General features: G+C 37.9%; 1 protein-coding gene across 6 annotated transcripts in view; it reads left to right on the top strand.

Annotated features, from left to right (window-relative positions):
• Positions 1 to 16396, top strand: part of COBLL1 (cordon-bleu WH2 repeat protein like 1) — an 88795-nt gene that overhangs the window by 34928 nt on the left and 37471 nt on the right. For all 6 annotated transcript variants that reach the window (XM_072874543.1, XM_072874539.1, XM_072874541.1 and 3 more), the window contains exon 2: positions 14832 to 15011. In XM_072874543.1, coding sequence (XP_072730644.1) covers positions 14920 to 15011 — 92 coding nt within the window. In that variant the 5' untranslated portion in view covers positions 14832 to 14919. The remainder of the gene's footprint in view (positions 1 to 14831; positions 15012 to 16396) is intronic.

Genomic DNA, 16396 nt, shown 5'->3' with positions numbered 1-16396 from the left:
AGGGAAGGAAGAGTCCTAATTCTAAAACTTCTCATTAAACTTCTCTTGCAAAAATAGAAGGGGCGCGGAAAACAGGCTTGGATTCTTTTTATGGCATAAAGCCACAGAAGACATAATAAAGCCACTTAATACTCTCTTTTGAATTGGCTGAAGTAGATATGTCAGGATTAATGGCTATACAAATCTCTAGATGTACTCTGTAGGCTGTTTGGTCAGGTGGTGGGATTATAAATAGGTAGGCTTACTGCTGTCACCAGTAGCAGAAGGGAACAACAGTGAGCTTGCCATGCACACACACACTCCGTCCCTTCTACCTCCATATACTATTGAAAGACATTCACTTGATTTTAATGGAGAAGGAAAACCTGTATTATCTTGGAGGTAAGCAGAAAAGCAGTTTCATCAATTTTAGCTATTCTTTTTCCCTCTCCTTGTTTAGATGATCAGCAGAATGGCTTCAAATTAATACTTGTATTATCTTACTGGGGAGTGTCATACTAACAATTATTTTGTCTGCTACATGTGGATAAAACTTTAACCCACAGAACTGTTCTGGTTGGTGTAAGTGGGAATTCTGGAAGTGTTTGTTGATGTAAAGTGACACATATTTTGCAAGACTAAGGATGCAAGTGTTGGTATTTACACAGCATTTCCTTGCTTGTTTGGTTGAACTTGTCCTAACACCTTCTGCGAGGAAAAATATTTACCAATAATTATGTATCCACAGCAGTATTTGAGTCATTGCTCTTTGAGGGAAGGCAGAATTTGGGTGAAGGCAGTACATAAATTGCCAGAACTCAAACATAGGCCTGTGAAAAGAAAGAAGAATTAATGTCTGTTTTCAGAGAAAGTATGTAATTCTTCCAATCCAAGGTACAAAAGCTTTTTTTATCCCCTTTTGGCTCAAAGATTAGGGTGTATAAAGACCTGTAAATTTATCCATGTGGATGGACTGCGGAAATTTGAGTGGTGCATTTCTGGGTATAGAAGCTGTTCCATATTTTAGTTTGATGACTGGGGCCTAGAAGTTCAAATGAGGTTATTGAGATTATTTTAAATGAGGAATGTTGTGATTTCATGCAGACTATAAGACTTTTCTGACTTTGTCTTTTATCTGATTTTGATCTAACATTTTGTTTGGAAGAAAAACACTTGTTGTTTGTAATAACTTGTAAAAGTCAATGCCTTTAGTGTTTAATATAGTAGAGTCCTTGCTGTGTATTCTATTCCTTGAATATTATAGATTACTTTCATTTATCATGGAAAGCATTAAAACAATTTTGTAATACCTAAATAGACTAAATACCTAAATAACTGCACAATGCCAAGATGCACTTTGCTTACAGCAACAAAGAAAGAATTTAAGAAATCTTGTTCAGTTGAACAACTTGTAAAAGTCAGTATGCTTCTGGCACTGAATCATATGTTAATATGTTAAAAACTCAGCACTGAAAAATACTGGGTGTAAACTTGCAATAGTGGAACTTGAAAAGGATGAGGGGCTGAATACAGGAGTGAAGCATAGTAGTTGCAGCAAATTACTCATCAGCACAGTTGTATAGGAAAGTTTCTCTACATTCCCCAGAGCAGACTGCTGCTGATGATTATAATTGTTATAAAGGTTAGTAAGAAGTATGCTTCTCCCTTTCCTAAAGGATTTTTTCCTACTTTATAGTTAATGCTGAAGTCCTGTACCCTTTTTCAGAAAAGCAGAGGCTTTCTAATAGCAGTAATGGGTCATCCAAAATAGCTTCGGTGTTACCACCATCATGCAGGGAGCCAGCTTTCTTTGAAGAAATATCTTCTTCCCTCCTTGCCTGTTGCAAGAATCCAGTAAGAAATGGATCTAGGGGATTTTGAGTGTGCAGAAGAATGCGGAGAAGGGAGCTAATGACAGCTCTTGTATGTAGATGGGGATGAGTTTGGGGAGGAAATAACAGCATTCATCTGGGGCCCTGAATTGCCAACCAATGAGGGAGTTTAAGTTAAAGTAGGGCAAAGGGGAGGGAGCTTGTGCTGTCAGTGGCAGCAAAGGTGGCTATGAAAACTGCTGGTCGGGCTTATGCTATGATGAGAGCTGGGATAGGACTTCTGGCTGTGCTTCGTACCACCCATCTCCCCTCACACAGTGCAGAAGAGATTAGGCTTGGGCTCCAGCAGCAGCACTGACATTTGAGGAGGCAGTAAATGCAACCCTGTTCCTGAAGGTAAGAGGGTTTCCCACTTTGCTTTCTGAGGAGGATGCAGGGAGTGGAGTGAGTGTTGAGGCAGAAGCTGTGAAAGATGAGCAGAAGAATCTGGTGGCAGGTAGGTACTCAAAGGATTTCTTCTTAGTTTTGCAAGGAGTGTTAGCCCGAGGTGCCTGGTGCTTCTCTTTGGGGAACTAAAGCTACGTTGTTCATACTTTGGGAGAAACCTCTTTATTACATCCTAGCTTTCAGGATAATAACTGCCAAGATGCTTCTCTTGCAATCTAGTAAAGAAAATGCTTGTTTTAATACAATTTCTTAGCCTGAACTTAACTTTTTTTCTCTTTCATTTTCTTTCCTGTAATGAACTAGGATGCCTCATTTGCTGACATGCTTGTCTGTGTAGGAGCTCTCTGTCGATTCTTCATATGTCACATAGCGTGTGTGTGTGTGTATATTTTTTTTTTTTAAGCTTCTTGCTCAGGATAAGAAACTTTCCCTGCTTCCCATTCTCTTCCAATGTTTAGTATCATATCTGTTTTCCAATTTACTAAACCTTCCTATTTCTTGGTTATGCAAGTGTACAACACATTTTGAAGTTTCCTAGCTGCTGTCCTGCATTATTTTGTCTATTACCCACCCGCACCTACACCCACATACCTATATTTGAAGCATGTGTGTATGTGAGGAAAAAGGGAAGGGTTCGTATTAGCCTCTTTCCTGGCCGCTGTGTGGCTCTGCTTTTCTTTTCCTTACTTTTTCCAACCTCTAAATCCATCCAGTGCCTGCCTCCAGTGTTACTTCTAAAACACTATTTTGAACAGGAGAGAAAAGCAGCAGCAGCAAAGCTCAGATAAATTGTCAATTCTTACCTCTATTGATGTTCAGAATAGCAGCTGAAAAAGCCATGAGCAGAGCTAGGTGTTTCATCTGCAGGCTTTGAAAAGACAGTGGTGTTATACCTGCTTTCATGACTAGGAGATAACGGCCAGAAGGGCAGATTCAGGTTTTGCTCTATTTGAGAGCCCTTAATTGAACTTTTCTTACTGGTCGTGGGAGAAAAACATCTGTATGAGTATCCTTTTATAGCAGTTCTTGAAAAAGATTTGAGGGTTTGTTCCTAGTGGAGGTAATATGTTTGCTTGAGTTTTAAGCATTTGTTAGATTTATTAGTGTATCAAAGGTTAAGCTCCCCCTTTCAGTTCAAGCTGTTCTTTGTTTTCTTTTCCTGTTTATTCAGCCAGTTATATATTAGTCAATTACTGTTACAGATTTACTACTTTCTCTTCCCTGCTCTCCTTCCTTTCTGTCAGGCTGTTTTCATAACTGTAAATATAATAAAGGCTAAGTGAGTCATATGAAGTTTTAATAGTTTTGAATGTCATTCAAGTTTTTTGTACTTTCTTTTGGTAGTAAATCTGGGTTATTTTTTGCATTTGATACTTTGTGAAAAGGTTGCAAATAGATACAGGTATCTGCTTACTGCAGAGGTACATTGCACATGGACATGCCAAGTTTGTATTTGTATTTTGTGTCAGTCCTATTTACTTCAGAAGTCTAAGTTCTTAACCTCCTTAGAAGTGACATCGTTGGAACTAACTTTCCTCTACCCCTCTTCTTTTTTGTTTGTTTTGGGTTTTTTTGGCGAAAAAGAAATACTTTTTTTGGCACAACAGAATGTGCTGTAAAGGAACTTTTGTATCAGAACACATTTCTATAATTCCTCAGTAATAATAACAAACTTTGTGCTAATTTATAGCATAACATATTTTTTATCCTCTGTTGCCTGCTAGAATTCTGAGCTCTTGACTGTCTTCCTAACAGCGAGGCAGTTCTTATGCCTAGAGAGGAGCTAACTATGTTTGTTGGATGGTGTAAGACAACACTAAGTCAGTGACTGTCTGTGCTCAGGAGTTGGGTAGTCTTTCATATGTTTTAAGTGAGCTTGAAAAGGTCATTATAATAGTTACGATTTGGCTTTGAACGGCAATGAATGAATCATTTTTCTAGAAAAGTTTTAAATTTGTACTTAATTACATTACATAAGCTTATACTGGAGTTGGTGCCCCTTTAATTCTAAGAGGGGCACAATTAAAAACATGCCCGTACCATAGAGATTTGTGTTTACATTGCCTCTGAATCTCCCCTTTTTCCTTGTAATAAGAGAAAACATTGAATGAATTATGGCTCAAATACAGTCTCTTCTGTTTTCAAGACTGCCACTGCCATGGGGACAGACAATCAGACGGGCAAGTGTCTGTTCCAAATGGTCTGGAGGGAACTGGAGGATTCATTTGCTGCTTTCTTGCTTTTAGTGAACCAGACGTCCAAAGATTCCATTAAGCTTTTACCTTACTGTCATGGTTACCATCCCAGTCCTGTGATTTATTTCTCTGTAGAATAAGACTTTTTAAAAAAAATTTATTTTCTTCAGAGCTATGAGGCTAGTTAGGGGGGGATTCCACACATCCCATTGACTACGAAAAACTTTTCTCTAGCAAGAGCTTTGAAAACATGTCTTGATTCCAGGGATGCTTCGTTTTCTTGATCCAATTTATTTATGGAAAGAGAGTGGAAACGTAGGTATTTTACTTTTTTTGCTTTTGTTGTAGCAGTCATCTGAATATAGGCATAAGTAAGAGAACATCTGCAGATGATTTGTTGTTTGCTGGAACCTCACTGAGTAAACTCATAGAGATAATCTTCAAAGCTCAGTTTATTAATAATCTTATCACCAGTAGTGTTACTACTGGCGTGTCAGTTGGTATATCAGTTGCACAACACGTTTTTGTGTTGGGAGAACTATTTACCTAGTGCCTCATTTCTAGTACCATCTTATTCTTGTGTAATATTTTTAGAATACCAGTATTATTTGCAATGTTGGTCTCCTTTCAGCCTTGGGAATCTGTATAGAGAAGTGCACTGTGAAATACCCCATTATCACAAAAGATTTACAAATTGTTCATATTTGTTCTTCTACCTGAAAATTGAACTTAAAATGTGTTTCTGACCTTTGGTTTTTTTGGCACCTATGGAGCCACCTGCTAGACACAATATCAATACAATATAACCTCAGAATCTTCCCCAAATAACTAAGCGGATGAGTTTAGAAAATGAAAGCTCATAGTTCTCTATCGAGCAGGTACAGAAAATATTTGTCCTTTGTTTTGCCCTACCCGTATCATAAGCTTGGCTTGAAGGGGTAACCTATGAATGGACAGTGCTTGGCTCTCATTGATCCCTACCTTGATCTTAACATCCAGCTGGTGCTTTTATCATAGAAGTAGACTGTGTATCAAACAGTGATATTGATCTAGAGTTGAAAGCCTAGTATCAAGGCTGATAGGCACGTTATATGGATGCCACGAGGCTGGTACAGCAAATACTTGGGCTGCTTAATGTTAAGGATAAATATTAGAATACTACAGTATGTTGAAACTGACTTACAAGTAACCTTTTTTGCAGCACTTGTGGCAACCCAAATTTTATGTAGAAACCTACGTGCCTGGTAATAACTTAGTCAAAATGAATAGAATGTGACATTTCAACTAGCCAAACTCCAGTTAAAAATTATTATTTTAAGTTCCACCAAAAGGAGAGGTGCTTTTCATGAGCAACAGCAGACTGTTGTTTGAGCATGATTTAGGTAAAGTAGAGGTGATGGCAAGTTAGAGACTCAGTGGAAGTCTTCAGATAAATGTTAAATGTTTTCAAGTTAATCTTAGTGCGAGAATGCCAGACATGGTGAAAAAGGTCCATTAGGAATTACATGAGAATAGTTCTTAAACAAATTTTTTATTTACAGTCCCTTGTGGGTCTCTGTTCTTACAAAACATCAGCCACAGACCTCAGTAGGAAGTTCAGACATTCAGTTAGAGGGTGGGAAGAGGTGTTTCCACTTTAGAAACTGCTCATTATGGTCTGCTAATACTTTTAAAAAAAATTTTAAGTCTTCTAATATGTAGAACAAATCTTAGTGTTTTGGAATAGCTTTTCTGTCATGTGCCAGAAGTTGTCTGGTCTTAAGAATTGTGATTAAGAAAACTATATTGTTTTAAGGCTTTCATTAAATAATGAATGTGGACAATGTATTACAGCATTAGAGAAGAAAGCAACATACTGCTGAGGAGTCTCTTTTCTGTGATCCAAATGCAGTTATGTGAAAACAAAGTAATCAATGTCCAGAAGAAAACACAATCAGTTTTTTGGGGTTGGGGGGGGGGGGGGGTGTTGTTTTGTTTTGTTTTTGTTTGTTTTTTTTTATTTTTAGATTCTTGGCAAGCAGTGCTGGAATTGAAAGCAAAAGTTGAATGTGCCACTCAAGACTACCTTCAGTGTTTAACTTTAATTTCCTTGCATAAGAACAATTTAGAGACTGTTTTCTGTAAGAAGGGGGGAACAAAGAATTTTGATGGTGTATACATACAGCCATAGATCTTAAGCAAAGGTAAAGATTCATGCTATGTCTAATGATTGTATACCTATTTCATGTATTACAAAAAGGTGAGTCAAAGCTGGGAGTGGTTGTGATGCTTTTGGTGTCTGCCATTCTGTGATACTTGTTTGAGGTGAGATGTCTGGACTCTTCAGTTCAATCATCTTTACAACAGACATACAATGACCAGGAAAAAGTGGTTTCTGGTTTTTTCCTTCACATTTTTAGCATTTTGGGGTTTTTGTTTGGTTGGTTTGCTTAGTTTCTCTAGTCTATAGTTTATTTCAAGCTTGGTTTTTGGTCTCCTTGCAGGTTGTTGTGGTTTGCTTTCCCAGTTTATCTGAGCCTTTTTCCCTGCTCAGATATTCATTTGTCTTAGTCTCTCAGTTCAAGACCCAAACACACAATGGGCTCTACCAGTAGACAGTAACTTTACCTGAAGGAAGGATACATGTTGTCAAATGGCAGCTGCTTAACTTGATCCGTTGCATGGGCTTCTGCTGTAAACCCTAGACTCCACTAAGGGTAGTTTTCAGAATTTGCCTCACTTTTGTATCTTTGTATCTATCTATCACTTTGTATCTATCTCACTTTGGGAACTCTGTTCTTCAGGAGCGAAGTCTACTTGTTGACTATTAGTTCTGGGAGTTTGCCTTCATAGCTTTATGTGCTTAGCAAGTTGTAAAGATTCAAGGAAATGTCTTGGTCAGTTCATGTACCTCTACTGCGTAGTGCCCATTTCCCACTATGGGATGGTCATGGAATGAATTCTGTTTTGTGGCAGCTTTGGGGCAAACCAGCACTGAACATTTGGAACTGACGGAGTGACTCTGAAGAAAATAGGATGAGGAGTTGAGATGTTATATTAGTCTCTGAATGGTTTATTTGACATTATTTGACTCAGAGATTTTCTTTAATCTGGAGGTACTCCTAAAAGCATACTCTTTTCTGCAATCATTGTTGTCCATTAGATTTGGCTGATGGCTTGCAGTCTTATTTGGAGGAGTATTGGAGTTAAAACTGGGACAATGCAACTGTAAAGGTAGCTGAAGGTAAGTAAATTTAGGGACTTCTCATTGCAAGCCCTGATCAGAGAATCTAAGCAGTGAACTGTACGTTGCCGATGAGTGTGCCATAACGTAAAATGTGTTGTATAGAAGCAACTCTACTTTTGCTGAAAGGAGCATTTTGTGAGTCCTTGTCCTTACTGAAGATTAAAATACTTAGACTTTTGCTGATACTAGTTAGTGTTAAAGTCAGTTGCTGATTCACAAGAGCAATACAGCTGTGCAAAGAGTGTTTTGATACAACTATAGCATAACTTTTGACTTATTGATCTAAAACTTTAAGTGACTGAAAAAATTCTATAATTTGTTTCAAGCAACTTGTTAGAAATGTGTGTGTGTATGGAGGAGGTAAGATGCAGCAAACAGCAGTGAAAGGTGGTTAAGATGTAGTGTAGTAGTTATGGGTGATGTTCTCAGTTCCATTCTCTGAGTGTAACAGTCATTAAGGGGGAGAATCTCTAGAAGCTTATAAACAAAATAGACTTTTCTGGTTTTGGAAAAAGCTAAAATTGGGCTTTTTTTGTGAGACTAGTTCCAATTCATTGGGCAGTATAAAGCAAAGGACTTCCAGTTGGTTCTTTTTCTGTCAACTTCAGATTTGGGCTGGAAGAAGACAGAATGGGAATGGGTGAATCCAAGATGTGAAAGAGAAGTCTCTCTGAAAATGAGAAAAACAGATAACCTTGTGTTGTGGTATGAAAGAAATATCATTTTAAAGATGGGTTAGCAAGTGGACTTACCACCAAGTATTGCAAAATGTTGTGTGCTTGCAATAAGCACGTACATATGCTGTTGTAGCTATACGTACTATGACACTGTTGACTTTAACTGATATCATGCAATGTTTCCACATAATGATGAACAGATAACTTAGGGACTCAGGAATTTTCCGCTCTTTGCTAATAGCACACAGGAAAACAGAAATTAATCTATTGTAGGATGTTAGCTGTTAAGGTTTTGTTTTTAAAAACAGATTTGTAATGAAATATCTAATGAAAATATAGACCTTATTACATATTACTCATTGTTAAATTCTGTTTCCACTGATCTCTGGAAGGTTTTTTTGCTTTAAGAGACTAGATACCAAGTATCAGATCATAGGGAAAAAAGCTTCGGGTGCATAGAAGATAAATCGTGTGCTCGTATATAGGCTGTTGTGCTGTGCTGGTGGGGGTAGGGGTGGGAAGAGTAATGGTCCTATTTCCTGAGTGTTTTCATTTCAGTCTATCACAAGGTTATGTAGAGTGGCTTTACAACATCTCTGTAGCTACTCTAACAAGAAAAGCTGTGCATTCCAGTTCTCAAGCTAAAAGAAAAATACTCCATGTGGAATAGATAGGTCAATGTGATTTTTAGTATTCAGATTAAGAACAATAAAAATGAAAATTGAGCTGCTTTTCACTAAAGAAAAAAACCAAAAATATCATCCATAATTATCGTCCAATATCATCCATCATCCCCGTAGACAATAGACGCTATTGTAAATTACTCCATTTTTCACGTTTGATTATGTAATTATCAAGTCCCAATTTGGGAGCTCCAACTTGCAAACTAACTTAAAATGTGGATTACTGAACATTTATGTCTTATGAAATACTTCCCCTCCTCCTTCTCCCGCCCCAAAGAGTTTATCTATACATATGCCCTGAAACATATAGCAGTGATTTTTTTGAGTGACTTGCATTGATAACTTCAGTCATTTGCTGGACTGTGATGAGCAGAATCATATAGTAATGCTGCAGTTGTCTCCAAGCTTTTTCCTAGCAAGTAGTGTTTGATCTTGAAGATGTGCAGTGGTGATGCTGTGAAACCATAATCCCCAAAGAGGGAACTGAATAAACAGGAGGAAAGTTGGTACTTTCATGGTTTTTGCTTAGTGCAGAAGACAAATTTGTTCTGTGAGTATTAAAGATGAGTACTGGGCTGGGAATGCTTATAGGTGAAATTAGGGGCCTAAATATTTTGTATACCTGTTGGCCAAAACTGATATATCATTGTAAACAAAACAAATTAATGTACTTAATGTAGGCCTGAACTCTTGTTCAGCTGTTCCTGGATTGCGCAGATGATGTGCAAGGTTTTGGCTGTCTGCTAGTACGGCGTAGCAGTGGAGCAGCATTATTGTAATAATCGAGAAAGCATTACAATAATTGCTTGGGGTGCGGGGTCAAAGGCAAGAAAAGCTCTAGAAGAAGCTTTATTGCAGTGGCCTTTTTCCTCTCGTGACGTGATGTTAGAACTAGATCCTTTTCTGACTTTGAGTGAAAATAAAATGAAGTGCTGCTTGTACTTTTGGCATATATAATTTTGTAAAGTTTGATATAAAAAAATGTGTAGTTGCTCTTTGTATAAACCAGTGTTCTTCATGGTCCCATAAGTCAAATTAACAAACTTAAGTCTATCTGTTATGCATTAGAAGGCTTTTATTCTACTATGTTTAATGAACTTTTTCAGTCCCTGAGAGATGACTGAATTGCAGGTGAGGTCCCTTGTGACCTTTCCTGTCCTAGGTGATTGCTATAGAAAGCTTGAGAGATGGTTCTGATGTTGGAGGTTAGATCCAAAATAATTTCAGTGAGAAATGATTCAGTGAGACAAAGCTGTCTTTGTATAGTGTCTCATGTAATTGTGTTCAAAATGGGAAGTTAAGTGCTGTAAACGTTAATATTCCTTGATATCAAGGTTTGAAGAGATGGATTTTTTTATGCTGTCACCTTTGGTTGTGCACAAATCTAGCAGATTTCCTCTTTTTTTCTCCTTTTTTTTTGGGGGGAAAGTGATCCTTATCGAAAGGAAGTGCTGGTGATAACTGGAATATCCAGGTCACTGTCAGTTCAAGTATTTCTCATTATTTTAAAGTGCCTTTCTCGAGTTACTGATAGTTAAAAATATACAGCTTGTAACTTTCTAACAGGAATTTTTTTGAAAATCAAATAAACAGATGCTTTATTTATTTACTGTGCCAGAACTTTATTTTAAAAAGGGCTTCCACACATTCAGATCACTGACACGATTATTTTTTTTGGCAAGCAGGAAATATGTTGAGATACAGCAATGACACTTTATTCTGTAGAAGTGGGATCTGAAGCACATAAAATATTGACTTTGTGGCCTTGCATTTGATTTTAAAAGATGTATTGTTTTACTTAACAAAATGATGAGGTCTTCTATCTGCATTTGTCTGAAAGAATTATTTAATGTCTTTACAGGAACTGTATTCTGTCACAAAGACTGGTGAGAATTGCAGGTGGGACTTCAGAAATTTAAATTTCTGAGTGATATGAATCAATTCTCTTGGGAACAATATCATCTCACAAGATGAGGGCTAGCTGAAAGACTTGGCATAAGCAGTGGGCTCCAGGTGCACTGGTAACAAGGGAAATACAAACTCTGCCCGGCTGCACCAGCTTGTGTTTGTGGGACCACGTGAGGGTGTTGTGGGTGTCCCTCTGGCTGCCTTTTCTAGGGCTAGGAAGAATTGGAGAAGATTTCCCCCCACCCTCCCCTTCCTGCTTTGTCTTAAGCAACTGATTAAACAGAAGATGACATTTAAGCTGTTGCAGCGTAATAGGTAGCTGGAATTGTTGATCTGGTGATAAACAGTGGGGAGCACATCCCTTCAGGTGAGTTGAGACTGGCAGTTTTAATGTCTGGTGTAGGGAAGGTCAGTCAGTTGGCGGGGCTGGGACCTACGGAGACAAGGAAGGAGTGAGGACCCGCATTGTGTAGGATAGATACTGCAGCACAATTTCCAGAGGAGTTCTTATTATGGGTTGTGTCCTTATTTGGTTAAAATGTCTCTTTTAACTCCCTTTATGTCATAGCTAAATAAGCTGTAGTTTGATTCTTCCCGCAGCTTTCCTTTAGTTCTATAGTAGCCATGAAAATAAAGAGTGTGGTTTTGGTTGTCCTAACTCCTTCTAATGTTTACTTTGAAAATTAGAAAGCTCCTAGCACATCTGGAAGCTATCTGAACAGGAAAGGTGCTGTGAGTGAGAACATTTACAGAATGCTTTTTTTCTGACCTCTGAAGTGTTTTCTTAATATGATTGGGAGTTTATTCTCTTTGTTATGGTTGTATTTGTCATACTAAAAATCAAGGGTTTCCTCGTTTTTAGGAGAAGAAACTACCGTAACCACTCTCTCTGTCTTTTTAGCAAATTCATTAAAAACCTGCAGCTCTTCTGGTTTGCTGGGTACCTGGTAGAGGTGAAAAGGCAAGAGAGAACTGGGCTTTTGTTTGTTTGTTCTTTACGGTGGATAAGTGTTTGAAATGATGGCGTAGAGTTGGAGTTACTTGGATAATGCTGATTTTACTTTTTTGTGTTTGAATAAAATGGTGTGTGGAGGATGCCTTTGTGAGAGAAATCACCTGTGTCACCTGGCTTCTTGGAGGCCCCATAGCGCAAAAGAGTAGGGGAGGGTTTGTAGGATAAAACTACCCCTGCAAGTGTATTTCCACCATCCTGTCACTTGGTGCTTTTGATTTGCACCTCGAGATGTAATCATGGTAACTCGAATTGTTCTTGCTGCCCAGTACCAGCTGGGATGTGGGGTGCTGGGCGTGCAGGGCTTCTGTTACCTGTCAGGCAGCCTCTCCTGTGGCAAGGCAGAGACACAAACTCAAGAAACAAAAAAGCTGTAAGACCAAATGTGAATACTTTAGGCTAAGAATGAGAGATGAGAGAACTGGTGAAAAATGAATTAAAAAGAGACACAGCATCTGGAAACAGAAAATGAAAGTACTGGGATCCCTGTTGTTTTTAAGACGTTGCCAAAAACTTGGCATAACTTGTGAGAAGGTATACTTGGAGACTTTTCATCCTTTGTGTGGGGTGGGAAACGAAAGCATAACTAACCATAAAGAACATGCAGATGTGCTAGAGATGGGTAGGGTACGTAGCTCTGCAGTGGTGTATGTGGGGATTCAGCCAGCCTTGTTAGACTGCCTGACCCCGTGTGTGTGTGTATGTGTTCTTTATAAATACATGGAACTTCATCTATATAGCTGTTGCACACAAGTTTTGACAAGTATTTTATCAGTTCTAGCTCTCTACAGTGTAAGTTAGACGCTGTATAAATAAAGCCGCATTTTACTGATGTGGACCGTATTGCTGTGTGTGATTGAGCACTCTCTAGTGATAGTAGAGTTCCAGCCATGAAATTGCATTCGTCTGCTTAATGGAAAATAGAGTCCACTAGCATTTGCAAACAAATCTTTCTGTGGCATGTAGTCTTCAAGGATTAAATTCTGAGTTCAGTTGCAATAAGTATCCTTTAACAGTCATTTGAAGTCACTTAAAGATGTAAGAATGAGTATAGAAGGGGAAAAGCAGTTCTGCTTCACTTCGGGTTTGGATTTCTTTTGGTATTAATAACATGTCATAGGGGGAGTGTTTAGTTTGGGGGGGGGTTAATAGTTGTACTGATGTTCTGTATTGGCTAATAATTTCTTTTTGGCAGTTATATGAAAGCTAAAAATCATGTAAAAAAAAAAAAAATAGTGGGGGAGGAGTAAAAAGAAGTTTGATTCATACATTTTGCAATGTTCACATAACCCAGAAACAACCCAGGCGAGTTGCTGTAGAGACCAAAGTTAAATTTGCAGCTAACGCCACACGTCTCAAATTGTACGTGGAGTGCACCAAAACTAATTTAAAACATTAACAGAGAGGAGGTATCAATTTTGATGGTGAATCCTCATTCAGCGTGTTTAGAGGTCTGTAAGTACTCCTGACTAGCTCTGAGAGGCTGTGAATAGTTAATTATTCAGCATGGAGTTCTGAAGTTCAAAACTCTAAGCACTTTCAGCAACAGATCGGTCATGTGAAGTCTCATTACACAGTCGTCTTGCAATGCTGCTCTGGACCTTGTTTGTTCTTTATTGTGAGTGACTTTAAACTTTGTTTTTCCAAGAAAGATGTGTGTTTCTAATTGTTGTACACTAGATCTTTTGTTTTAATTCTGTAGGGCAATTACAGAAGTTAATTTCTTTGGTTATGTTTAAAGTAAAGAAACCTTGGTACAGCTCCAGAATCCAAAGTGCAAGCATATTTTTGGAACCTTTATTTATTATGTTTGAAATGTATTTTAACTTCCTGTGAATGTGGCTCCATTCAAGCTTTTTAAAAGAATGTTTATAAGAAATTGGAAAGTTCTCATGAGGTAATACATCTCCACAGTGTGTTTTGGTTTTGTTTCTAATGGTGAAATTCATAATAATAGTATATTTTCCTTGTGACAATGTTGGTGAATTGTGGAAAGTTATTTGAATAAAAGGGGATGCTGGACTATATGTTGTAGGACATGAGTCCTGCCTTCAGAATTTACTGTAACATAAACATATTAAGAGATGTAGAGAGTTTTCCTTTTATACCATTTTGGATTTTTTTTTTTTAAGTGAATTAAGTGAAAATTATTTAGTGATCACTCTTTGCATTCAACAGTACACTGGCTTGTCACTAAGGTGGGAAAGGATAGTGAGAAAATTAAAATAGGAAATCAGCATAGGTGAGGGGAAAATACGAAAGCATATTGTGACTGAAATGTCAAGAAATATTACAACACAGTAGTATTGGTTATACTGCTATTTTTTTACTGTACAGAAGTAAGTTGACTAGAGCTGGTAGGATTTGTTTGAATGATTTTAATAATAAAAAGAAAAATTTGGGGAGGAAAAGTGAAATTATTCCCTTGCCTGTCTATCCTATATATTAAACATACTGTCAGTGCAATTTGGCTTCATACTGCATGGTATGGTATTTCTGTTTATACTAATCCAGTAGATGTATTTGGAGAAAGCACAAATAGGGTCCTTTGCATAACCCAAGGGAGAAAAAAAGTAATCAATTCACTTTTTTTAATATATATTAAAAAAACCTTTTTGTTTTGGGCTTGATGTTTATTGGGCTTGATTTTTTAAATCTGTATGATAGAAGATACAATAGACTAAGGTATCTATCACCACTGATAGCATGTTTAAAATATTCTCTCATCCCTTCCTTGCACATATCACTTACACAGTCTGAGTGAAAAGAATTAAGTGTGGTTCATTCCTGTTCTGAGACTTGTTAGTTTGCCAGTATGGAATCATATGTATAAATACATACTTGACTTTTCATTTTTATCCATTTATTTCAGAAGAAAATCAAAAGCACCACCTCCTCCATCTGAAACAAAACCCATTGCTGTTTCTCCATTTGATGACACAGCATCAGCTAACCTCATCATGGAACAGAAAGAGAATGTAATCGATAAAGATATTGAACTACCAGTGGTCCTACCAGGAGATGTGACCAAGTATACTACAGTTAACGGGAGGTAAGCTACACAGAATGGCATTTTTGTTTAATTTTCTTTTCTTGCTGTAGCTTACTTCAGCTTTCATCCAGGTTTTAATCACTCAGAAAAATACATGAGTTGTGTAAGCCTGAACATTGAGTGTGTCCAAAGAAGAGCGATGAAGCTGGTGAAGGGTCTAGAGCAGAAGTCTGATGAGGAGCGGCTGAGGGAACTGGGGTTGTTTAGTCTGGAGAAAAGGAGGCTGAGGGGAGACCTTATTGCTCTCTACAACTACCTGAAAGGAGGGTGTAGTGCGGTGGGGGTCGGTCTCTTCTCCCAGGTAACAAGCCATAGGACAAGAGGAAATGGCCTCAAGTTGTGCCAGGGGAGGTTTAGACTGGATATTAGGAACAATTTCTTCACTGACAGGGTTGTCAAGCATTGGAACAGGCTGCCCAGGGAAGTGGTTGAGTCACCGTCCCTGGGAGTATTTAAAAGGCGTGAAGATGTGGTGCTTAAGGACAGGGTTTAGTGGTGGACTTGGCAGTGCTAGGTTAATGGTTGGCCGTGATGATCTTAAAGGTCTTTTCCAACCTAAACGATTCTGTGATTCTACTATGATTTTTGGGTAGGTGTGGAAACATATACTTTATACATTTACCTACCTTTTGGGAAGACTGTTTTTTGAGATTCAGAAATTCTGTATGGCACCTATCGGGATGCGTACCCATACCTGTTGTTCTCTCCAGTCACTGCAAATCTCTAGAAAAATACTGGTTTGTATGAGTCACTGAATTTTCCCACATAAGTTTTCCTTGTTAGACTTAAAGATGAGTTCCTGCATCCTATTTGGGTACAAAATCAGGTGTTCAGCACTTGCTCCGCACTACTACCTATAGACTACTAGCAGTCCTAAAAAAAGGTGTCATCGCTTCAGACAAAATCTATAATGCTTCAAAGAAATAGTTTCCAACTACAGCTTTGGAAAACTTTTAACAAATATATTTTGCTTAAGCTGGTTTTAATTTGAAATACATATTTCAGTCTGCTAATTGGTAGTATAGATTGTGCATATAACTCTCAAGTCACCTTTAGTTCAGAAAGACCTCGACATTGACTGGTGAGTTGAAATCATAAATCCTGGGACTTAAAATGTTACATTAATTATCATAGCAGGTCTACTAAGAAGGCTCCTATGCAAGGCCTTGTATGGATCAGAGCTATTAGGATGCAAGTTTGTTGCTTTCCGAAGCTGAAATGAAGAAACTATTTGTATATTATGCTTGTGTTAGTGTATTACCAGTGTCCTTGCTACTGAAAGCAAACACGCCGGATTTATTTATTTATTTAAACCAGGTAATGTAAATGTGTAGTTACACCTACTTCACTTCTTAATGAGAGATAAAGACTTTTGTGGCTCGAGT

The sequence above is a fragment of the Ciconia boyciana genome, chromosome 10 (genome assembly GCF_034638445.1).
Source record: "Ciconia boyciana chromosome 10, ASM3463844v1, whole genome shotgun sequence".
NCBI lineage: Eukaryota > Metazoa > Chordata > Aves > Ciconiiformes > Ciconiidae > Ciconia > Ciconia boyciana.
This window is presented reverse-complemented; position numbering and strand designations above follow the sequence as displayed.